Source organism: Acomys minous, assembly GCF_964271855.1.
Source record: "Acomys minous genome assembly, chromosome: 15".
NCBI classification, from domain to species: Eukaryota; Metazoa; Chordata; class Mammalia; order Rodentia; family Muridae; genus Acomys; species Acomys minous.
This window is the reverse complement of record NC_140497.1, coordinates 21,407,550-21,433,350: the sequence shown is the minus strand read 5'-3', so window position 1 is coordinate 21,433,350 and position 25,801 is coordinate 21,407,550. Positions and strand designations below refer to the sequence as shown.

Genomic DNA, 25,801 nt, shown 5'->3' with positions numbered 1-25,801 from the left:
AGACACATTTAAGAAATGCAGCCTGGCTAGGTTGGTGGTGCACGCCTTTAATCCCAGCACTCGGGAGGCGGAGGAAGGCAGATCACTGTGAGTTCAAGGCCAGCCTGGTCTATAAAGTGAGTCCAGGACAGCCAAGGATACACAGAGAAACCCTATCTCAAAAAACAAACAAACAAACAAAAAACCAAAACAACAACAAAAAACCCAAAACCAACCAAAAATATCAGCCTATTAAACATATATAATGAATAATATAACATATGATGCATATAAGATAGAAATTAATGCATTATGAAAAATATGCAGAGGCAGGTCAATCTCTGTGAGTTTGAGGATAGCCTGGTCTACAAAGTGAGTTTGAGGACAGCCAGGGCTACACACAGAAACCCTGTCTCAGAAAAAAAAAAAGGAAGGAACGAAGGGAAAAAAAGAAGTATTTGCACGTTTCCTTGGAATTTTAAAGTATCCTTGTGGACGACGTTTAAAAAAATATACTTTCTCTTTCTTAAAACTCATAAGCTCTTGAAAAATGCCTCGAAAAGACTGTCGGAGAATGCTATCAAATCGAGAGATCAAGAATAGAAAATCAAACTGTCAATTGAAGAGGACTCTTAGCCCTGCTATTTCAAAACCACTCCACAGCTGGGTGAAGGCTGTCAGCCAGGCTTTGAAAGCACCTTAAGTAAATTCAAGGCCTCTCATCTAAGATTTCTCTGAGATAAACCTAGAGAAATATAAGTGGAAAATACTCAGGGTCACTTTCCTGAGAAACGAAGCTCTTGGTAGCATCTTTGTCTCACCTTCCACTTTTCCTCTCTTTGCTTCAAGTAGTATACCTGAATTAATTAATTTATTTATTCTTATTTTGGTTTTTCAAGCCAGGTTTCTCTGTGTAGCGTTGCTGTCCTGGACTCGCTTTGTAGACCAGCCTGGCCTCGAACTGACAGCGATCCACCTACCTCTGCCTCCCAAGTGCTTACACCTGAATTTCAAAGCAAATGTTCCTCCAGTGTTGTCACTGGAATCCTTCTATCACCAACCCAGGACAGACTCAGGTCCTTCTTAAAGACAAGGAGGAAAAGTAAGTATTATTCTTTTCATTTCAAATACAGAGCGAGCCGGGCGTGGTGGTGCATGCCTTTAATCCCAGCCCTCGGGAGGCAGAGGCAGGTGGATCTTTGTGAGTTCAAGGCCAGCCTGTTCTACAAAGCGAGTCCAGGACAGCCAAGGCTACACAGAGAAACCCTGTCCCGAAAAACAAAACAAAACAAAATACAGTGCGAGTCCAGGGCAGCTAAGGCTACACAGAGAAACTCTGTCTCGAAAACAAAAACAAAAGATGCTGCAGTGTGTATTTCAACGTGAGAATGGAGATGGCTGTTAAGAGAATTTTCGCAGGTTGGTAAGAGGTGACACCTTCAATCCATGCAGGCTAGCGGCCACAGCCCAGAAGTGGGACTGTACTAGCATTAAGTCTCCGCGCGTGCACACCGGGGCCTCGGGAGCGTGCCTTAAGTTAGAGAGGACGGAGCCAGGGTTCTTAGAGGTTTGGGGCGAGTCCACATGCGTAGCCAGCGCGGCCAGTCACGGCGGGGAGACCTTAGAGACGAGCTCTCCAGAGAGAGAGAGAGAAAGAAAGATACACAGCAAGAAGAACGCGCTACAGCAAAGGAAGCGGGAGGCGAGCACGCCCCAAACCAGGCGAACGCTGGAGCGCGCACGCTCAGTCTGCCCGGAGACGTCACTGGCTTCCGCGAGATTGGGACTGTCTCGCGATAGGTTAGACCAGGCTTTCCGGAAGTGGCTCTCCGGAAGGAGCGTGTCTGCTTTTCTGATCCTGCCTAGCGCGGCGTGCTGACCCGCCGGCACCATGCAGTCGGACGATGTGAGTTCCCATCTGTTGCTCTGGCTCCCCGGGGTTTGTTGCAGCATTTCCCTCACTTAGGACTCAGACCTGCATACTCAGCTGGCCCGTTTGTCTCCTGTTTTCTTGGATTGTGAGGCTTCAAGAACCAGGATTTCGAAAGTGGATACCCACTCGAGTTTATATCAGCGCCCCAGTGTGGTTAAGAGGCCAGGACATCCCAACTTCAGCCCACCCGATCGGTTTATTTAGTGCCTGGTGCTTAGCGTAAATAAATTTGCCCATCTGAAGGGCAATTGTCCCGGGACTTGGAAAGATGCGAAGTGTAAAATTCATGTTTAAGGATCCTGCCGACACATGAACGGTACTTTTCGGTCTACTTTTCCTGTGTTAGGCTTTTCTTTACCTTGCTCTATAGTGTGCCCAGTCGTAATTTCGGAAGTATCCTACGAGTTTTAAGTACTTAGCAGTTCAACAGTGTGTAGGCACTGTGGTTAACGAGTCAAGACAAAAGCAAAACAGCCTTAGTTTGTTTTTCCCACAGTGGGAACTGGGGGAGAATATTGTGTTCTTTTAGAGGAATGTGGGACTGAGTTGCATTCGGGTATGTTATTGTGACCGTGTTAGAGATGGCCAAGTGTGCAGCTAGATGCACAGACAAATCAGGTTCCCAGGAAAGAGGTCTGACTAAGTGATGTTTAAAAGCCACAAGCCACTTTCCCATTTCATTTCTTCTTGTTTCCTACCTCACCCTATTAAATCTCCAACATGTATTTTAGTCCTTGACCCTTCTTCATTGTTTTCCTGTAATTGCCCCAGAGTCTTTCTCAGTTCTCAAGACAGTCCATCTGAAGACCTGTATGCTCTCATACACCCATATATGGCTCTTAAAGTGACTGCCTCATTTATATACTTTCCACATAACTAGGTACAGTGTTTAAGGGCTGTACTTTTATCCAAAAAACACCTGAGAGTTTATGAAGTCAGAGCTTAGAGATGCCAGTGCTTCTGCTTTAGAATAAAGAAGACATTAATTAGTAAGAGGTGGTAAAAGGTAATAAAGTTGTGGGATGTATATCTAAGGATCTAGTACTGTGCAGTCTTTGACAGTGGATAATGAACACCTGTGAAAAAGGAAAATTACAAAGTATATGTGATAGGACTCATGTGTTAAAACTATACACAGGGCATACTACAGATGTTAGAATGTATGCATATAAAAAATTCTGGGGAAATAGTTACCAACTATTAATGAAATCCTGTTGCTGAGAAATAGGGTATGGTTATCACATTTGCATAGTTGATTTTTTATTTCATTTTTTAAAACAAGAATACATGTTACCGTGTAAAGGAAACAGGTCAAGCTTATTAAAAGACTGCTTCTTTTCATTCCGTAAGACCCTGTACCTCATTTGAGACACCACAGCCCTGTGCTGTGCCATGATCCTCATCTTTTTTGGTGGTGCTGGAGACTAACATGAGGGCTTGCTTTGCATGTGCTGGGCAAGAATTCAACTATGGAGCGCCATTTGCAGTCAGAGAGCACTTTCTTGTTTTATATTAAACAGCATCTTTGGGGCTAGAGCAAAAAGGCTTTTACTTTGTCTTGCAGGTTATCTGGAATACTCTAGGAAATAGACAGTTTTGTTCTTTCAAAATAAGGTGAGTGTATTGTAGCCTAGACTTAAATGCATTTAGTTGCCCCCTAGGTTCTAAACATTTCTTTCCTTGCATCCTAGAACCAAGACTCAGGGCTTTTGCAGAAATGAATATAGTCTGACTGGGCTGTGTAATCGGTCATCCTGCCCTCTGGCAAATAGTCAGTATGCTACCATTAAAGAAGAGAAAGGTACGAAAGCTCCAGAACAATTTATGAGAGGATGTTCCTAGTCTCTCTGTAAATAATAATAATGCTGTTTAACTTGTCTACAGGACAGTGCTACCTGTACATGAAGGTCATAGAGCGAGCAGCTTTCCCTCGCCGCCTCTGGGAACGGGTAAGACTCTGAGAAAACTGCAGTGACCATTGGTCAAGAGCAAAACACCACACGCTTCCTTCTTCCTCAGGCATCTCTGGACTTTGATGCCATCCTCATTAGGCACCATAGGTACTAACAACAGAAAGCTGACATGATTTACCCTTCTCCTTCAAGTTTCCCTTTTCTGTTCCACAGGTCCGGCTTAGTAAAAACTATGAGAAAGCACTGGAACAAATAGATGAAAATTTAATTTACTGGCCCCGTTTTATTCGACACAAATGTAAGCAGAGATTTACCAAGATAACCCAGTACCTGATTCGAATTAGAAAACTTACACTGAAGCGACAGTAAGTACTGGGCTCATTCCTTTATTCACTCTGTCTATTATGTTTTCTAAACATGTTACAAACAGTGTTTTCTATTCAATTCAACTGTGACTAGTGTTTTTAATCGGCCAAGAAAACACATTGGGTTAGAAAGATGTGTCCAGGGGTTTGTAGGTCTTTAAAGGAGAATATATGATAACCCTGCCTACTTGGAAAATTTTCTGTGCAGGTTACTGAGAAAAGCTGAAGTTAAAGATTTTGAAATGGTGTTAAAATGTGACTAGCAGGAGTATGAACTACACTCTGAGTAATTGAAGGCTACCTTAATGTTGAGGAGCCCACAGGCCTAATAGAATAGATTCTTAAGGAGTCTGAGGATGAAGGCATTTTCATTGAGATTGGCAGAGAATGCTAAAGATCCTGTTAACCTTTTTCAGAAAAATTCCAGGTTTTTTTTTTTTTAAGTTCATTGAAGCATTACTCTTACTGTAATGAATATGAGCAAAACAAAAATGACCACATTAATATACATGCCAAGGGGGCTCCATGGCTAACATCATTAGCTGCTCTTCTAGAGGTTCTGAGTTCAATTCCCAGCAACCACCACAGATAGCAGATAGATAGATTGATTGATTTTAAGAGTCCCACTTGGGTTCCTGACTTTTCATACCACTAAACTGTACGAAAGTACGTGTGTGTGATCATGCACATGCGCACATGCAGATCAGACCTCGAGCCTTGCATGTGCTGGGTCAGTGTTCCATCACTGAGCTCAGCTAGCACTGAATGTCTAGAAGGTATGTACTGTGTGCAGCTGAGTTACACAATTCTAATTTCTTCATCTTTAAGATGCACCTGAATTTTCTAATAATGTATTTGATTTCTGCTAGGAAGAAACTTGTTCCTTTGAGTAAGAAGGTTGAACGACGGGAAAAACGAAGAGAGGTAACATACCGTTCTGATATTTACAAAATGTCTGTATTTTCATGTGAGAAAGGTTTGTGCTTGAGATTCATAATAATGAGTCACTAATGGCATAGTTTTATCTCCAATTCGTATCTTCAGATTATTATGGTTTTCACTGAAGGCTAAAATTAGATACTGTGGGGTGTTTGGGTGTAATAGAAAGAAAGTACCTTAGACAACTCTGTGTCTAAAATTCTTCATGTCAAACATTTCATATTTTAGATTTTTGACATTGCCTGTCTCATACATTATATTACCTTCAGCAGTTTAGACAATGTCTTAACTAGCCTTATGGCTATTTGGTTATATTATTTAGTAATTTAAGAATTTTGATTGTGAGATTGTTGGTTTAAAGAAAAAAGAAGTTGGACATACTTTGGTCTCAGATTAAGCAACTCTGAAGTAAACTAGGTGATGGTGATGGTAACCTGCGAGAAGATGGCTGCTCCAGAATCTTGCTTTTGTCCAGAGGGTAGGGTAGTCTGTCTGTCCATCTTATGATACTTAAGAGTTGAGCTGAGCTTCATTAGTCTTTAAGACCCACATTTGAGAATCAGCTGTTCCTGACAAGTTCCAGTTTGCGTTTAATATCTCAAATTTATCATTTCATTGGTATACAAATAGCATCTTGCTGTATGACCTCAACTGGCCTTATATGATCCTCCTTCCTCAGCATCCCAGGGTGCAGAAATGCTGGAGATTCCATTCATCATGAGTTGTTGTTGTTGTTGGTGGTGGTTGGTTGGTTGGTTGGTTTTGGTTTTTCCAGACAGGGTTGCTCTGTGTAGCCTTGGATGTCCTGGACTCACTTTATGGACTAGGCTGGCCTCAAACTTGGAGAGATCTGTCCGCCTCTGCAGTGCTGGGATTATAGGTGTGCGCCACCACCGTCTATTCACTGTGAATTTTTATTCTTCACTAGTTATGTGCCTGTTTTTGTCCAAGTCCAGCTAATGAGTTTCCATATTCCCTAATCAAGCAGGTATCCTTGCAAATATTTCAGAATAAGTACACTTTTCCATGTGAACTCAGAGGTCTCTTCTTCTCACCTAAAGTACTTTGTGCTCTTACGTATTTATTTAGTGTGTCTGCAGTGCACACGTGCATGGATGGCATAGCATGCACTAGAAGTCTTGGGTGACGGTCCTCAGGCTCCTCCTGCTTTTTGTTTGAGAGAAGATCTTTTAGTGACACTTGACCTCTGTAGGCCAGGACCTTTCCCTCTGGTTTCCAGGGATCCATCTATCTCTGCCTCCTCTCTTGCTGTTAGCATCATTACAAATGTGAGCCATTGTGCCTGGTTTTCTGCATAGGTTCTGGAAGTCCAGACTCAGGTCCTCATATTTGCAAGTCAAGCATTTCACCAGCTGAGCCGCCTCCCTCAGCACATCTGATGTTCTTAAATTTATGTAAGCTGATAGTATACCAGGGGCTCTTTGGAAATTCAGAATGCTATTGCTCAGGCTGTAAGAGAAGGTTCCCAAGAGGCTTTGTGAGAGAAAAAAAGAAATGTATCTCGTTAGGCAAAAGCCTCAGTGGAAGCAAGTAGGACATAAGCACATCATACTGTTAGTAAAAATTGGCAATTCCATTTGTACAGGCTAGAAAATGAATCCTAATGTAATATTGGATTTGCTCTTTTTATTATAGGAAAAAGCATTAATAGCTGCCCAGCTGGACAATGCCATTGAGAAGGAATTATTGGAGCGACTGAAACAAGATACGGTGAGAAAGCTAGGAGTTGCAGGACAAGTGTCTTCTTAAGTAGAAGAACATGCCAGGAAATATGGAAAATGCATTTATTTTTAAACATGTCACAAATAGCCTTCCCACCCTAATTTGTCAGTAGAATAAACCATGTAGGTCTATATTCCTGATGAGACTTTGCCCATTTACCCTTATTGTCAGCTGATGTTTCTAAGCTCAACAATTCTGTATAAAAACACCATAAAGTCATAGGGTCTTTTGGGGGGGGGGGGGGCGGTTTCAAGGCCTCTGTGTAGCCTTGGCTGTCCTGGACTCACTTTGTAGACCAGGCTGGCCTTGAACTCACAGTGATCCACCTGCCTCTGCCTCCAGAGTGCTGGGATTAAAAGCATGCGCCACCACCGCCCAGCCTTTTATTTGTTTGTTTGTTTCTCCAGATAGGTTTCTCTGTGTAGCTTTGGCCTGTCTCTACCTCACTGAGTGCTGGGATTACAGGTGTGCACCACCACATCTGGGGGTGTGAGGTTGTAAGAAGGAGACGGGGTTTATGGTATACAACTGGACCAAGGGGACAGGTCTAGCCGTCTCAGTAGCAGTGTCTCTAGTGGGGACATCTTTCAGTCATAAATATTGGGGGAGGCTGAGCTATGATTGACGTTTTCTGCACACACTGTCAACACTTGCACTCAGACCAGAGGATGGCTTTGCCATCCCTCTTTGCGCCTCACCCTGGGAAGGCCTTTCCATTCCTTCATGGGTTTGAGGCCCTGGGGTCCCTGGCATGGCCGTGCCACACCAACAGTAAACATTCACTCAGCACTCCACTCACTGTGGCACCTCCTCTACTCCCTGTAGTTTTCTTTTGTTGTTTGAGGCCATATGTAATGATATCCCAGACTGGCCCCGGATTCACTATGTAGCAAAAGATGAGTCTGAATTCTTGGTCCTCCAACCTCCCATGTGCTGGATTTATCACCATGCCAGGTGTATGTGATGGTGGGGGTTAGACCCAGGAACTTACATGTGCTAGACAAGTACCAAATGAGCTCCACTCCCAGCCCCAATGCCTAGAGGTTTTGCTACTTTGTATTTCTCTAACCTATTAAGTCTCTTTTTTAAAAAAACACAATTATTGCTTCTGGGTCTTTTGGCAAATATCACTTAGCCAAAGATGAGAAGGTGATTAAAATGTGTTATTTCTCCTTCTAAGCAAAGTTAGATATGTTGCAATTCATGTGGTTTCATAAACGAATAAGTTTGAAATGGCTTGTTTCTCTCCTCCTGAGAAGCTATCTTTTTAGTACCAACCACTGATTGATAAATGTCAAAAACATACTGTACCTACACTGGAAAAGCATATGGAAATATTGTTCCTCATGGTTTTCTTATTAGGGATAAATAATATGCTTGTAACAGAGGAACTTTGAAAAGTGTGAAACGTCAGCATAGTTGAAGGTGGTCTATGTTTGTTCTTCAGTATGGAGACATCTACAACTTCCCCATCCATGCCTTTGACAAAGCCCTAGAGAAACAGGAAGCAGAGAGTGACTCTGAAGATGAAGAAGAAGATGAGGAGGAAGATGAAGAGGTGAGTATGGTTTGTCTCGTTTTTGTTTTTCGAGACAGGGTTTCTCTGTGTAGCCTTGACTGTCCTGGACTCAGTTTGTAAATCAGGCTGGCCTCGAACTCACAGTGATCCACCTGCCTCTGCCTCCCAAGTGCTAGGATTAAAGGTGTGCGCCACCACGCCCGGCCCCAGTTTGTCTTGTTTTGAAACACAGTAGCCTGCAGATGACATGTTCTCTTATAATTCCCAGGCAGCATTATCTCTGTCCCGTGCTCCCCCCTTTGTATCATGTGATGGTTAATTTTGGTTTAGCAGGGCTCTGGCAACAAACTTTGTTGACTTTTACATCCCTAATTTTTCTTTTTTATTTGTAAATGTTGAATTTCAGAGTAGAAGACTTTAGTGGCTGAGTATGTAGGTTGAATCACTTATTAAAAGAAGTAAAACCAGATGTCTAAAGTGGACCTTCATTGTCTTTTTCTCTAACCCACTGGTTTTTGTTTTGTTTTTTTATTTTAGGATATAGGAAAAAGAGAGTTTGTAGAAGATGACGAGGTAGATGAGAGCGACCTGAGTGACTTTGAGGTGAGCTGTGTGATAGAGAGTGTCTTGGGGGCCTGCAGCAAAAGGGGGCACGGCAAGAGGATTTGAACACAGCGAGCAGATGAGTGCTGTGGTGTGTACCGACTGAACTGGGTGAGCGGTTCGGAAAAACCTGGCACTTTTCCTGTCTGACCTCTGTCTCTACGTATTAGGATATGGATAAGTTGAATGCTGACACTGATGAAGAACAGGATGAATCCTCCAGTGAAGAAGAAGTTAAGGCCAAGCACAAAGGCAAAGCACCCCTGAAAGGACCTTTGCGGAAAAAACGGGCCTATGTGGAAATAGAGTATGAGCAGGAGACAGAGCCCACGGCCAAAGCCAAAACCACATGAGCTCCATACTTCCAACTGTGTTCTTTGTGTTATATTTCATACAGTATTTATATTGTTTATATTTATGTCACTTCAGTGGAGCAAAAAATCTGGAGTGAGTGGAAAAGAGCTTTAGATTGTAAGAAATATTTTTATAACACGTGCTGGAACATCCTTAACCCCAGGAGCCTATGGATGAGTTCCTGGAGCTGGAATGACACTCTGGCTGTAAATATTGTCAACCCCCACCCCCACCCCCGACTTTTATTTAGAAATGTCACTTTTTGTTTGTTTGTTTGTTTGTTTTGTTTTTGTTTTCCTTATTCAGTTTCTCTTATGAGGATAAACTGGAGGAGACAAATGTTTCAACTTAAATTTTTTAGTACAAAAATAGATTTCTTTCCCCCTTAGCCCCATCCATATGATCTGGGATAGGAACAGAAGCCTTTCCCGCTGGCTCGTCATCTTACGTGCCATGGCACAGAGCTTCTGCAGAGCCCTGCTGCACTTGCCTGATGCAGCTCACCACCGTGCTGTCTTCACAGGACAGGACAATTTTAGCCAGAAGGACCTGAAACACGAAACAAAATAGGCATTAATTTGTAAAACCTGTTTCCCCGTTGTCTTGACTCTTTTTTTTCACATACTGAAAAGCGAGAATGCACAGCACTCTTTAAATTGGATGTTTCTAATTGTGTTAAAAATGAGAAGTCAGTCTTATAATTAATTATATATAAATACACATAGATATCAAAAGCTATGATCTTGAGAATTTTGTGGACTATAAAACTAACTGAAGAGTTTCCTGTTAAAACACTTATCTCCTGGAGAGAGAACTCAGTGGGATGAGCAGGAGGACCTAAATTCAATCCCGTGTTTTAAAAATCATGTTATCAGTGAGAATCTACACCAGTAACCTCTTAGTACTGGGGAGGAGGAGACAGAGGCTTACTTGGGTTTACTTGACTTGCTAGCCAGCCAAGCCTGCCTAAAGAGTTCCTTGTCAGTGAGAGATCCTGTCTTAAAAGAAAAAGTGGGGGGGGGGGGGGGTCTGTGCTGGAGGGATTGAGCCCTAAGTTGCCCTAACCTGTACAAGCAGATAAAAATATGGACAGACTTGTAGGAGGTGCCCACCCTCCCATCATGGGAACATTCTGGTAGGTCAGTTAACTTACTCCTTGATAGCTTACAGCCTCTATTTTGAGGGGCTTTGTTGGTACTGGTTTTAACTCAAAATCTACAATAGAACTTTAAGATACCTCCCTAACACCATCAATCTTAAAACAGAATTTCATAAAACCTTGCTTATTGTGGATGCCGGATGCCAGCCACATCTGATTCTCCTTTTGCTCTAAATGGTTTTGAATAGAATTAACAGCTCGGCCCTAGCAGCAAAGTAGGATAAGGTATTGAACAAGCAATCCAAGACTAGAGAGTACTGAAGTTGGGACCTAACACCTTCCACATTCATATCCAAACCTGGCTGGGCCTACAAGTAGTGAATTACAGTCAATCACTGGTGTTGCCTTGGAACAACAAGGCCACCTGAGACCAAGAGCAGATTGCCTTACCTTCACCCGCCCCTGAGAGCAGTGGTCCAGGAGAATCAGGCAGTCTGTGGCTTCCTTGAGCAGGGCACTCTTAGTGGCCTCAGGTGTTAGGCTCGTGTCCCTTGCTACATCACATATGAGTTTCAAGAGAGCCTTCAGTAAGACCACAACTCTGCAGGGAATTCTGGAATCGGAAAGAAAATCCTCATGATCCAAACTGCAATGTTAAACTTGGTCCAGACATGGGAAAACTGAAGTCAAATGATTTCCTATGACAGAGCTGAAAACAGGACCAAAGACAAGACTGCAGTCAGCCTCAAAGTTCTATTATTTCCACAGCACTCTGCCTGTGTATACACAGTTGTTCAAGAACTCTGTGCCAGTCAGCAGAAACAGGTGTGCACAGGTGAGTTTCAGAGCAGTCAGGAAGACAACAGGGAGACCCTGTTAAAAACCAACAACAAAACCCAACTTGGTTTCCTGCCAAAGCTTGATTCTGTTCAATAAACTGACCCAGCATGAGCTGAGAATGAAGGAGCCAACACCTCCTGTGCAGGGCCTTTTATTTTTGAGCAAAGAGGAGATGGTGCAGTCATGTAACTGTATGCCTGGACATCAAGAACAAAGTGAGGCTGTGGGTGGTGTGTGCTTATAACCCCGTAGTTAGGGTGCAGAGGCAGGGGGATCTAGAGCCTGAGCTTTACTACAGAGCAAAAAGGAATAAGGGTGACTGGTAGTGTTGAAGAGTCAGAACTCAGACGTGGGCTCCTTGCTCATAACTCCAGCCTACTCTTAATAATGCTCTAAGTCTTTAATCCTTTTGGTGAAGTGGACACAGTATTCCTTACCTGACATTCTGACTGTATGCTATGCCATTAAGCTACAGCTTTAACTTGGTAAGTTTTATGAACTAGACTTTAATGAAAGGCAGAAAATAAAAAATACAGTGTGGAAAAAATAGAAGGAAACCATATTTCTGGATAGAGCCATGACCAGCTTCTTTTCTATCCCTTCACCTCAAGATCGTTCCGTTTCCCTATGGCTTGTATTGCTCTAACCATTTACTGTGGTCTGCGGTGTCCACCGCTTCCCATGCCCTGCCTCTGTGAGACAGACATGCTCCACCCTAAGCGCTCTACATGTCTTCACTTCCTTCTCCTTGGAAGCTTACCCTATAAAGGCTGGCTTTCATTTTTCCTCTATTTGTTCTCTAGGGGTACAGAATAGATGTGGTCTTCTATGCTCCTATAGTGTAGTGGGGGACAGAGATAATAGATGAAGAAATGTAATATAATTACAAATGGGACTAAGATTGTCACCAGGGAGTTTCTTGATTCCTGGTATATTTATAAGAAAGAGAATACATTCCAAAACAAGACTCTTGGGGCTCTGGATTTTCTGGCTAAGTTAACCCTTCCACTGATGTAAGAAAGCTGTGAGATGACTAGGCAGTTCAGGTTCTAGTTTACTCCTGGCCATATACAGAATGTCTTCTAACTAAGCGTATTCTAAGTTAGCAACCTAAGCACACTCTGCAAAGGCTGTATGCTGGGTCTTGAGCACTCCGTTCTCAGCTAGACCAAGGCCCTATGGGATGAACAGTTAGGCATGCCTACTGAAGCACTTCTAAGTAGCCCTTGTGGGAGGATCAGTGCAAGGACCAAGCCTACATGCTTGTTCATACTAGGCAAGTGCTCTCCCACTTAACTCCACCTTCAGCCCTAATAGCCTTTGGTATTTTGCTGGAAGTTACAGTCTGGAAGGACAGGCCATCTGTGTGGTGTGCTGAATGAGAATGGGCCTCGTCGGCTCACATTTGAATACTTGGTCCCAGCTGGTGGAACTGTTTGGGAAGGATTAGGTGTGGCAGTAGGGGTGACCTTGAAGATTTTAAGTCCATGTCAATCTTCATTAGCTCTCTCTTCCTTTATCCTTTGTGTCTCAAGATGTGAGCTTTCAGCTACTACCCCATAGTCATACATGCCTGTCTGCTGCCATGCTCCCTGACTTGATGGTCCTCTGAAACTGTAAGCCCAAAATAAACTTTCTCCTATACATTGCCTTGGTCATGGTATCTTATCACAACAGAGAAGCAAGACAATCTACAAGGTTTTCCAACTTAACATGACCATAAAATTTGTTGTTTTGTGTGGGGTTTTTTGCCTTCCTGCCGGCCTCCCTCCCATCTCTGTCTTCTGTCTCTCTTGCCTCCTTCCGTGTCTCTTTCTCTCCCTCTCTCTCTCTCCCCTTCCCCCTCCCTCCTTCCCTCCTTCTTTTTCTGAGATGGGGGTCTATGTAGCCCTGGCTGGCCTTGAACCTTATCAAGATCATCCTGCCTCTGCCTCCTGAGTGCTGGCTGTGCCACAATACCCAGCCTTAGAACTTTTAAGAAAGAGAAGTGATTTCATTGTGACAAAAGGGATTCAAATATGAACATCTGAAGTAGCTGTGTATCCTAGAAGAAGAAAGTAAAAAGGTTTACATATCCTGAATATTTGTATCTGGACAAGTTCTAAAGAGAAAGTTAGCTGAAGTTTAGCTCATCTGTCAGCTTGGATGCTATACCTGGGCCAAGTATACTGCATGACAAGCTTCAGGGTTTCCAGTATCTTCAATCTGGTTTCCTCTTCTGGTCCATCATAAACCTCCAGATAGCCAAGGATAACTTGCTCCATCCTCTTTAAGTGCCGGACAGTTAGGATCCCCAACCTAAGAATAAGAGAAAATGTGATGCTAAGTTGACCATGGGGTATAGGATGAGAGCAGAAGCCCAGGCACTCACTTCTTCACGAAAGCTGGCAGGTTTCTGGCGTAAGTTCTACGTAAGAGAAGGCGGTGCTCTGGCTCCATGTGGGTGAGGATCAATTGGAGGACCTCATGACAGTGTGTAGTGGCTCTGGCTGTGTCTCCCTTCCAGTGCAGAGCTTTTTCTAGGACAGGGAATAAATCTAGGAGGCACAGGAGGGCAGCCTAGGAGAAAAGAACGAAAAAACACCATATTTATTCGCTTGTATTCACAGAATTCCTGACTTCTAACATCTTTATTAATCTACTGTCCCCAGGGCACATCACAGGATTCTAAAAGATCCCTGTAAGTAATGTACAAGGTACATACTATTGCAAAATTTCAAACTTCCTCTTCAGAACTGCTGTTTACTAGTGTGTGAAATGGAAAGAATGGCCAAGCTCCGGCCTTAGCCCAGGCTTTAGAAATCTAAGTCTATCATGCCTAGACTTAGTGACACATGATAGCTATGGGCACTTTACATCAAACTGCTTCACAGAATCTAAGATGGTCCAAACTTCCTTATCCGAAGTTACAGTGCCTAAGCATTCCCATTCAGCACTCGGGGATCTCGGTTTTCTGCTTGATTTTTAAAATCTCCTTTGTCTACATCGTAATACATTTTCTATCTTATACTGGATTGTCAGTACCAAAAATATTATAGGTACTGGAAGCACAAAAAAGAAGCAAAGAGGAACAAGAAGGAACAAGATGGTATTGTGCATCGCCATCCCAGAACTTAGCAACCAGGGTCACTGCAAGTTCCAGACACTCTGGGCTAAAAGTAGAGACAGTTACAGAAACGAAACCCATGTATGTACTTCCCTTGCATGTATGAGGGCGGGGATTCAATCCAGCACAAAGGAAAACAAGATATTCCTACTTAAAACTTCCTATAGCTTGTTTCTTCTGTCTTTACAATGTTGTTCTGCTTTTTGCCATTCATAAACATCTACCCCATCATTCCCACAGCTTTCTTTTTCCCCCACAGCTTTCTTCTTTTTTTTAAATATTTGTTAGCCCATCCCTTGTATCCTCCCATTCCTCCCTCCCTCCCTCCTGCTTCCCCCCTTCTCACCCCCCCCCATGTCTGTGACTGAGTGGGACCTCCTCTCCATTTATATGCTCATAGGATATCGAGTCTCTTCTTGGTGACCTATTACCCTTCCTCTGAGTGCCACCAGGCCTCCCCATCCAGGGGACGTGGTCAAAAATTCCCCACAGCTTTCTAAAGCCACATTCAACCTCACTAGTTGCCTATTGCTGCTGGTCACACACTACACTTCTGGTAATATAGCTATTGGTATGTTGTACATACAGAGATATAGGTATACAGGCATATATTTACATTAATGTCTTCCAAGGAATTTCATGCCAGAAACACTTTCTGAGTCACTTATTCTTGGAAGCTACCACAGACACATAACAGATATCAGTTGATGCCTGCTGGCTGGACGAACGACATTAAATGTCTACAAAGTAGGGATTTCAAACACATGTGTTGATACAGAGCAGCACAGAGGAAGTACATTTAATTTAATAAAAACAGACGTACCCCCAAGTGGCACGTATTTGACATACATGCAGATAAAACTGGGCTGTTCTGTGATGCTTTCAGCTAGGCAGCAGCTTTCAGGCGCCCTCACTTTCCAAGGGAAAAACAGCCCTAAACTGCCCTTGCTTACATGATAGCACCTCCTACTCACAGCAGGGCCCAGGCAGTTAGGAGTAAATGTTACCGTACCTGGATGAGTTGGTGCTCTGGCATGTACAGGTGATTGAAAAGGGCATGGTATAGGACCTGGGCTCTGTTGTACTGCAGCAAATCAGCAGCTGGCTGCAAACACACAGATTAGCCAGTTAAGTTTCCCAAAAGTGGCAAAAGTCTTAATTAGATATGAGCACACGGATATTCCGTAAGCCCTTCTACTTCTGCAAGCATTTAAAAAGTTCCATAATACAGAAGCTTAAGAAAAGTCCCCTTCAGCCGGGCGTAGTGACACGTCCCTTTAATCCCAGCACTCGGGAGGCAGAGGCAGGTGGATCTCTGTGAGTTCGAGGCCAGCCTGGTCTACTAAGCGAGTAGGACAGTCAAGGCTACACAGAGAGACCCTGTCGAAACACCCCCTCCCCCCTAAAAAAAAAAAAAGAAAAGAAAGAAAAAAAAAGAAAAGTCCCCTTCAGTAACACTTGTACATTTTGGTATGACCTGTTTTGAGTTGTGTGTGTGTATGTGTGGTGTGGTGTGGTGGTGGTGGTGGTGTGTGTGTGTGTGTGTGTGTATGTGTGTTTTAACTTGAAAGTTACATGCTAGGCTGGAGAGATGGCTCAGCGGTTAAGAGCACTGACTGCTCTTGCAGAGGTCATGAGTTCAACTCCGAGCAACCACATGGTGGCTCACAACCATCTATAATGTGATTTGATGCCCTTTTCTGGCCTGGAGGTGCGCATGTAGACAGTACTGTATACATAATAATAAATAAATCTTTAAAAAAAAAAAAAGGAGGGGGACTGGAGAGGTGGCTCAGCGGTTAGCAGCACTGTCTGCTCTTCCAGAGGTCCTGAGTTCAATTCTCAGCAACCACATGGTGGCTCACAACCATCTATAACGCCATCTAGTGCCCTCCTCTGGAACTCAGGTGTGCAAAAAGACAGCAAGAAGACTCATATACATAATATATAAATCTTTTTTTAAAAAGAACAAGAAAAAAAAAGAAAGAAAGAAAGAAAGTTACCTGCTAAGGCCAGGCATGGGGGCGCACATGCTCAGGAGACAGAGGCAGGCAGATCAATATGAGTTCAAGGTCAGCCTGGTCTACAAAGCAAGCCCAGGACAGCTAAGGTTACACAGAGAAACCGTGTTTAAAAAGCAAAAACAAAAAGAAAAAGTTACCTGCTAATACATATATGTATGTGTATGAATAATTTCTATAGGTTTCTGCTTTTTTTTCACACTTTTATGATAAAACATGATCTTGTTTCTTCTAAAAATTACCTTCTCATTTATTATATTACCAATGAGATATTTCTACTAGGCTAGGACAAAAAAATATATATGTGGAAAAAATATAACTAAGTGAATTAAGTGACTTAACATGGAAATAAAGCTACTTATAAAGACATAAGCATAAAGCAAATATACCAGACATGAAGAGCAGCCACAAGTAACCAGTCTGGCCATCGGTCAGGCCAGAGCCGAGGTGCTTACCACATTAAGCACAATGTGATGAAGGCACTGCACACCCAGGATTTTATTCTCAGTTTGATAATCATCTGAGATGAGCAAAGATGGTGGGAGTATTTTTTCTAGATGCTCGCTTAGCCAGGGCTGGGTGACTTGCTGGAGAGTCCACAAGAAAACATGTTTGACAGAAGGATTATTCTTCCAGGAGTCTCTGAAAGAACACATGAAAACCTCACTAAATCAAATGGCAAGGCATTAGCAAAAGGAACCAGTTCAAGCTTAACCAGAGTTGTTTCTTCTTTTTTTTTTCTTTAACAGATTTCATACATATATATGTATGCATGTATGTATATCTCCTATGTGATTCTTGATTTTTTCCAAATACGTTTTATGATTTGAATTAAAATAATTACCAAACTTATATACACTTAGCAATTGCCCAGACTCTGGGTAATACAAGCTTATCCAATGAATAGCAGCCATTCATAACCACAGTGATGTAAACAACGTATGGGGTCAGTGGTAGTCATATTGGATGATGTAAAATGTGATGAGACGAGAGAGAGGAGAATAAAGGTGTCTAACTACTACAGGGTTGAAGGAATAAACAAATCAGTACACGAGCACCAACTCAGTTTAGAAAAGGAGTTTGAATATCTGACTCAACATCCTCAAAACAATAACCGTATAATAGGTATATCGCCTTTAGTTACAAATAACAAAACATGATTCATGGATGCTATCTGACCCGGTCCTACTCAGAACAATGCAGAGGCACCAAACTAGGCACAGTGCTGCACCTCTGTTAACCTAAGTTTTGAGGAAGCTGAGGCCGGAGGATCTCTCGTGGTTGAGGCCAATGTGGACTACACAGAGAGTCCCAAGCCAGCCTATAAGTGTGCATGTCTTTAAAAAAGAAAGAGGCAGTAGTTTCAAAGTTTTTTTTAACTCCAAGAATATTTCATCTCATCATTCTGGTACCAGAGGACTGGGGGTCTAGCTTAGGTGATAGAGTACTTGCCTAACATGCACAACGCCTTGGGCTCAATCCAAGGCAGTGCATACAGCAGGCAGGACAAGGCCTGCCTGTGGGGCACACATGCAATCCCAGCACTTGCCTGTAAGCCCAGCACTTGGAAGCAGAAGCAGAAATTCAGAGCCATCATCATCCATGGCTACATGAAAACCTTCCTGAAGGGGCCAGAGGGAAGGTTCAGTCAGTGGTCAAGAGCACTCCCTGCTCCTCCAAAGCATCCACACTGAGATCCTAGCAACGGGGTCAAGTAGCTCACAATACTATGTGAGTCCAGCTCCAGGGGACCAGATGCCTCTGGCCTCCTCAGGCATCTGCCCTCTCATGCAGACGCACACCTACACATAAGTAAAAATAACAAAATCACCTAGGACAGATGTGGTGGCATACACAAAAATCAGCGGCAGACCAGGCCTGTAGTTCCACGCCAGCCTAGTCTACGTAAGAGTTCCAGGCCAGTCAAGGCTACACAGTGAGACCCTTTCTCAAAAATAAGTAAATAAAAACAGAAATAGATAACTAAACTTAAAACCTGCCTAACAAAAAACAAAAACAAACCCACTGAAAGTAGCAAGTCAAAACCCATAGCAAGCCAGCTGTGGTAGTGCTCGCCTTTAATCCCAGCCCATGGGAGGTAGAGGCAAGCGGATGTCAGTGAGTTCAAGGCCAGCCTAGTCTACTATGCAAGATCCAGGACAGCCAGGGTACAACCAAAGAAACCCTGTCTTGAAAGTACTTTAGCTAAAAGCAATCTAATTCAGTCCACTTCTTACAAAGCATTTCATTATTTTATTCCTTAGAGAATAATCACCCTTACCTAATAATTATGAACAAGTTAGACGTCCCTGTAGTTAAATTCAAGCTGAAAGACTGAATCCTGTCCAAATACCCAAGGGTACTTAGCATAAGATACTTGATTCCATACAAATGGGACAGAATTCCCAATTTCCATGTCTACTGTCAGAATTTCCAATTTCTCCAGGCAGAAAATGTAGAAGACTTCAGCTCTCCATCTCAAATGGGCTTCTATCTGGTTAACTCATTTCTAGCAAGTCAGACCAGGTCTGGGCCTTAAGAGATCTGTTAGGCTAACATCCTTATCCGCCTGATAACAGTGAAAAAAGTACAGTACAATACTCACTTATTCAAATGGGGTTTAAGAAGCCCCAAGACCAGAGCAAATCTCCCTCGATCATCTTCATTTTCTCCGCACAGGAATCCTGGCAGAGAACTGCACTCAGTAACTCGAAGCAGTAAAGACAGCACCTCACCAGCAACACGCTGAGATCTTGGACTGGTCCATGGCTGCTTCAGTCTGTGTGTGATGGCAAAAATATACATGGGTCCCGACAAGTGGCGGAGGCCAATCTTCCACGCAGGGCGGAGGGGAGAAGAACCCTTAGCAGTTTCAACCTTCCCCAGCAGCTTAAGAAATAGTAACCCAACTTCAGCTGCCTTCTCAGGCACTTCGGCATGCCCGTCGCCTCCTCCATCCGTCTTCTCCTTGGGTGGGGCCGCGAACTTCTCCAGGGCTTTCGCCACCTGCCCCAGGATCTCCGGCATCCCCGGCATCCCCCGGAGCGGCTCGCCACTCCCGCTCCCCTCAAACAACGTGTCGCATTCGGCGGCTTCTACTAAAGCGCCCAGGTCTTTAAGAATGGCATTTCTGGCGTTGTCCCGTCCTGACTCTTGGCAGCTGAGACCGTACAGAATTTTGGAGAAGGCGTGTCCGAGGGCGGAGGGAGACCCCTCCGAGGGCGGCGTCGGACCGCCCGGTGTCTTCTCTTCTGCGCTGTCGCGTTTCATTCCTAAACCGCAGCCGGGTGGGCTGAATTCCCTGCGGGGACTGAGACCAAATCGGGGAGGGGTCTGGAGCCTCAGAGGGAAGATCGCCCCGAGCCTACGAGTCCCCACCAAAGAACAGACCCAAAACCACACGCAGTGAAAAGGCGAACTGTCAAGCGACAAGGATCGAGTGGGGCCGGGTTAAGTGGGTGTAAGAAGGGACCTTGTTATGTTTAGAGACCCAAACTCCTAACATGTGGACAATTTTGTCTTTCTGAGGACTCAAGAACAACAACGACAACAAAAAGCTAGTTTTAAAGATAAACTACTGAGCCACAACACCAGCAAAGTTCCCAGTACCTATAGCTTTTCCCGAACGGCTAGCGGCTGCACCCAGCAATTTCCGGCCCCGCCTATACTCTTGCCGTAAAGTGCAAAACTAACTTCCGCCAGTGGAACCGCAACGCTTTTTTTTTTTTTACGACTTACAAGCCGAAAAGCAACGAAAAGCCCGACAGAGGGAACGCGTAAAAAAGGTGGAGCTATGAAGAATATATTTGCATGATTAAGCGTCCGCTCACCAATTTTGCTTCTGGTTTCATTGGCGAGAGCAGAAACAAGAGAACGCTCAAAAGTGTCAGCAAAAGTTTTTAATTGTACGAGATTTTGTATGTTAAAAACTAAGTAGAACTGCATTATGTTAGTCACCCTCTCCGTTAAACTGGTAGGACATACTTGATTCTTCCCCACGGGGAAACAACACTGATCCTTTTTTGGTTCATAAGCGTGATGATTGGGTATTCACGCCTCTGCGTGACATGTGCCGCCCATTAAACCTTGTTACGACGTGGGCACATTACCCGTCTGACGTGAACTTAAAGAGGATCCATGTGCTATGATTTTGTTAAGTTGGGTTTTGGTTCATTACCTGCAAATGTGGGTCACTGTTCTGGTCACACTTCAGGCCCTGTCGTCTTTATATTATGTGAGAATTCCAATTTTTTTTTTTTTTTTTTAGAGATTTCCAGTTCTTACATAGGGTTTGGCACACTTGGTCCCTGCAAAAAGCCTGAAATGGGCATCTAATCCTCTGAATTTGAGTTTCTGAAAGTTCTTAGTCATGATATGCTATGAACTGCCGAGCCGCACTTCTTAGTACACTATTTGCAACTACCCTATCTGTGACCCCTGTATGCCTCCCCCCACTTTTTTTCCTATGTGACCTCTTGCAAAAGTGCAATAGCTCAGAGCTCTATATCTTAATTGCTGTCTGTATTGGGAAACAAATAGATAATAATAGTCCCCATCTCTTAGGACTGTTGGGAGAATTTTTTTTAATACAAATAAATGCTGAGAACAGTATCTGATCTGCATAAAGTTCATACAGATGTTAGCTCTCGCTAGGCAACAGCACCGGCATTGATTTACATTTCCATTTTCCAAGGAAATTTGGTCATTAGAATCCTGAGTCAGGACCTCTTTCTTTTGGCTTTCCCGGCTCTGACCGATTGGTGGCACTCCTGATCAGTCACTGTTAACCACTTCCAAGGGAACCTGCCCATAAAGAAGCCCCAGTGCAGCTTGAGGCCAGTCAATAAGAGGTTATTGTGTCCATTCTGTGTGGGACGTTTCTTCTCTGTAACATTTGTCCCTTGTGTCCAGTGGATCCAGACGTGCTTTGGACTTGAGGAATGCTCTTTATTGTAGAGAACTCTTGCTGAGTTTCCCGAAGCCAGAGCCAGCCATGCCTTGACTCCTAGTGCCTGGCACAATTTAGTCAGGCAGCAAAATGTATCCTGAACCCCTGTGTCCACACACAGAGAACAGACGGTTCGTCTGCACAATGAAACTGTATGGAGCTGCGTTCACACAATGTGGCTTTGGTGCAGCTGCACTGAGACAAAAAAAACCCAGCAATCTGTGTAACTCTGTGGATACATAGATAGGTGAAAACAGCGAAGGAGAGGCAGCGAAGCTGTCTTTCCTGTAAAAACAAAATGGGGGAGAGGGACTAGCAAGATATATGTATTTCTCTGTATGTTGACAAGGTAAAAATGAAGGCTAAATAACAAACAAATAAAAAATTACATGAAGGGGGATAACAATAAAAAGAATAGGAATGAAAGCAAGACCTCTCTATATGTACTTTTCTAGTTCTGGCTTTGGAATCATGTGAAAGGCTTACTTTTTTCTTTTTTTTTTTCTTTTTCTTTTTTCTTTCTTTTTTTTGCTGTTGATGTTGTTGGTTTTTTTTTTCTTTTTTTCTTTCTTTCTTTTTTTTCTTTTCTTTTTTTTTTTTTTTTTTTGGTTTTTCGGCACAGGGTTTCTCTGTGTAGCCTTGACTGTCCTGGACTTGCTTTGTAAACCAGGCTGGCCTCGAACTCACAGAGATCCACCTGCCTCTGCCTCCCGAGTGCTGGGATTAAAGGCGTGTACCACCACCACCCAGCATTATACAGTTATTTTTAAGAGCAACTAAACCAGGCATGGTGGCACAGTACTGTTATGACAAACTTTAGGAGCCTAAGCCAAGACGATCCAGGCCAGAGCTGAATGGTGACGTAGCTCAGTTGGGAGTGTGCTTGCCTAGCATGCACAAGGCGAGGGGCCAGATCCCCAGCACCACAGGAAACCGGGTGTGGCTGTGCATGACTGTCCCCCTAACACTCTGGAGGTGGAGGCAGCAGGACCAGAAGCTCAAGGCTACTCTAGGCTACCCAAGGCCTGACTCAAAATCAATAAACAAAGGTTGAGTAAGTGAATGAGTTATGAAGCCACAGTCACTGGAATGGCTAGACTCAAAAAAGACTGAACATTTTTGGTACGATTTTGGTGAAACTGGAAAACAATATGAAATGTCCACGTGGCGAAGCATCAAGTGGTTCAGCTGCCATGGGACAGTTTGACAGCTTCTCTGAGAATTAAACAGAGTTGACAGAGTTGAACGGGGCTCAACAGTTCCCTTCCTAGATACACAGCCAAGAGAACGAGATTCCTGTAGCGATACGAAAGCTTAGACGTGAGTGTTCACAGCTTCAGTCTTCTTAGGCAGTGGAGTCAGCTCAACAGAAACACAGACAAATAAATGCTGTAAGCCGGGTGGTGGTGGTGCATACCTGTAATCCCAGCGCTCGGGAAGCAGAGGCAGGCGGATCGCTGTGAGTTCGAGGCCAGCCACGGCTACACAGAGAAACCCTGTCTCAAACAAAACAAAACAAAAACAAAAACAAAAAATTAAGAAATGCTATAGATTACAAGCCAAATGTTACCCTAAGGCCCGTATCAAAGACTTGGTCCCCAAGGCAGTCCTGTTGGGAGACAGGTGGAGCTAGAAGAGATGCGGGTTTTGCCAAGCAGTCATGCATTGCTGGGATGCACACTTGAGACTCTCCTTGTAGAGGGAAAGACTGTTATGGCTCATGATCTCAGATGTTCTCTGCCTTTCGGCCTGTGGTGACACAATAACGCATGGTAGGAGAAAACAGAAAAAGCTGCATCTGGGAAGAAAGAGAGAGATAGACAGATACACACACACACACACACACACACACACACACACACACACACACGGGCAAGGGTATGACTAGGACCAGATTTCCTATGTCTCCTTTGAATGCAGGCCTCTGTTGATCAAAAGACTTTATACCAGGCCTTACTTCTAAAGGTTCCATCACCTTTCAGTAGTGCCACATGTTAGATTCCAAGCCTTCAGGGTTGGGCCTTCAGGGTTACAGTTCATATCCAAAGAAGCCTTTGAAGTAAATGATTGCTCTACCATGGATGATGTGCCACAGGCCCAATGCAGTGTGGCCAACAGATCATACACTAGAATCTGAAACCCTATGAAACAAACCTTTTTTTCTTCACCAATTAACTACCCTGGCTATTTTACTATGACGACAAAAGCTAACACAGTAAATAGAGTGTAATAGATACACAAATGGGATTTTACTCAGCCATTTAGTGAAGGTTATGGTTTGTTCTGTTTTGTTTGATGAGTGTCCTTAATGCTGGGAATTGCACCTGTGGTCTTACCCATGCCAAACACAGACTGAGCTGTGAGGTTCTGGTACATACTACACAATGGGTGGACCTTCAAGACATTACACAAAGTAAAATAAGACAGTGACAGAGGCCCATGTTATATAATTCTACTGACCCGAAATGCCCAGATTATGCATACCAATAAAGGCACAACATAGACCAGTGGTTGCTAGGAGATGGGAGGGGGAAATGGAGGACGACTGCTAACAGTTGCGCAGTTTCTGTTTTTAGATGCTAAAAATGTCCTGGATGTGGCTAGTGGTAGTGATTCCCCGATCCTGAAAAACTTTAGTGAGCCATACACCTTAAAATGGAATGATTTGGTCTGTACATTAAAATTTAATTGAAAAGTGGTAAGGGCCAGTGAGATGTCTTCATAGGTGTAGAACATGCTGGAACCCATGTCAAGGTGGAAAGAGAAGCAAAACAGCTATCAGTTGCAAATAATTATGTGTAAAGATATGAACTCCAGACCTCAAGGCTAAGTAGCTTCCAGCTCATACAGGAAAAACCAACGGACAAAAGCAGGCTCCCCAGCGGAGCATGCGCACTGGCTGGAGAATACACATTTTTTTAAAAAAGGGATGTGGTGCTAAACCAAGTAACATTGTTAAATGGTTCATGGACAATGCACAAGGTAATATGGGGCCTTGCATATAAGACAGCTCTTTTAAAAAAAACAGTGCTAGGCTTGTGCAGATTCATGCAAAGGTGAAAGGTGAGGCCCAGATAGAGGACACTGAGGAGCAGAGTGGACAGGGCTGATTTAAGCGAAGGAAGACTGAGAAAAAGATGGAGACAAACAAGCCAGTATAAAAAAAATTATCTCACCTTTTAAAATCATGTATATATGACATATTTATGTACTTATCTAAAATAGATATGAGTGTACTCTTGTATAAAGGGATTAAATTTGAGATATTTAATTTGACAGGAAACAAGACTACAGTCACTTGCAGGAAACTTTTTTATTTTTTTATTTTTTGTTTTTTGTTTTTTGTTTTTTTTTTGAGACAGGGTTTCTTCGTGTAGGCTGTTGTCCTGGATTCACTTTGTAGATCAAGCTGGCCTTGAACTCACATTGGTCCGCCTGCCTCTGCTTCCTGACTGCTGGGATTAAAGGCGTACGCCACTATGGCTAGGAAGCTCTAAACTAAGCAAGACTTCCAGAAGACTTCTAAGCCTTCCAAGGACTATACCAAAACAGGTCTGGACTGCCGTAGAACACATCTGTCCTCTTAGTGCTTGAGAGGTTGGCAAAAAGCAATCAGAAGTTCAAGGCCAACTTTGATTACATTCTGTCATCAACTCTCAAACCATTTCAGGTGAAAACAGCTTCATAAAGAAAAATAGAAACGGCTGGGCGTGGTGATACACACCAGTAATCTCAGCACTTGGGAGGCAGAGACAGGTGGATCTCTGTATATTCAAGGCTGGCTTGGTCTACAAAGTGAGTCCAGGACAGGCAAGGCTAACACAGAGAAACCCTGTCTCGAAAAACAAAAACAAAAAAGAATATCAACAAGAGCAATCTCATTTCTTTGTTTTACTGAGAATACTTGCAATGGGTGAAGCATGAAGCTGTCCCTGCTTTGGCTGTCAAGGCCTCTGTGGCCCACACATGATTTGTAACAGATTTCAAAACACCATGAGGCAATTACTGCAGAATAAATCCTTCAGCCCCACTTGCTTTGAGTCATATGTCATTATCCCTAAGTTTAGAGGCTGTGCAACATGTACCCCATTAGCTTTGCTATGGACATCACCTAACTCAGGGGTCATAATGGTGACAACTGTTTCTGTTTGTTTGCTTGCTTGCTTGTTTTCCCCCAGAAATCAGAGGAAATTCAGGTAGGCTGCAAACACGGACCCAACACTCCAACTTGAGAGAGTCCATGCTGCCAAGTTCCCAGCATGCAACCTCCATAGACTACTTTCCTTCAAGTCACCTTGAAATGGGTTTCTAGGTTAGGGAAGCCAGACACTGTCAGGATGCAAGTGGTTTGTTTTGTTTTGTTTTGTTTTGTTTTGTTTTTTAATCAGAGCCAACTCTGGACCTGTAGTGAAAACTGCAAGTTGGCCCATTTCACAGTG

The 25,801-nt window shown here is 43.5% G+C and overlaps 2 protein-coding genes and 1 long non-coding RNA gene across 3 annotated transcripts in view; 2 read left to right on the top strand and 1 right to left on the bottom strand.

Annotated features, from left to right (window-relative positions):
* LOC311585293 overlaps nt 1-25,801 on the top strand; it is a 507,115-nt gene that overhangs the window by 133,369 nt on the left and 347,945 nt on the right. The gene's annotated exons all lie outside the window — the stretch shown is intronic.
* MAK16 (MAK16 homolog) lies at nt 1,793-10,082 on the top strand. The gene is made up of 10 exons (XM_084760351.1): nt 1,793-1,885; nt 3,477-3,526; nt 3,604-3,713; nt 3,797-3,861; nt 4,039-4,190; nt 5,060-5,114; nt 6,786-6,860; nt 8,320-8,430; nt 8,929-8,994; nt 9,165-10,082. The coding sequence occupies exons 1-10, from the start codon at nt 1,871-1,873 to the stop codon at nt 9,345-9,347; spliced, it is 882 nt and encodes a 293-aa protein (XP_084616477.1). The 5' UTR covers nt 1,793-1,870; the 3' UTR covers nt 9,348-10,082.
* TTI2 (TELO2 interacting protein 2) lies at nt 9,690-20,095 on the bottom strand. The gene is made up of 7 exons (XM_084760350.1): nt 19,020-20,095; nt 16,870-17,056; nt 15,406-15,498; nt 13,659-13,846; nt 13,442-13,585; nt 10,898-11,060; nt 9,690-9,897 (listed from the first exon to the last, which is right to left on the bottom strand). Exons 1-7 carry the CDS (start codon nt 19,682-19,684, stop codon nt 9,793-9,795), a joined length of 1,545 nt encoding a protein of 514 aa, XP_084616476.1. The 5' UTR covers nt 19,685-20,095; the 3' UTR covers nt 9,690-9,792.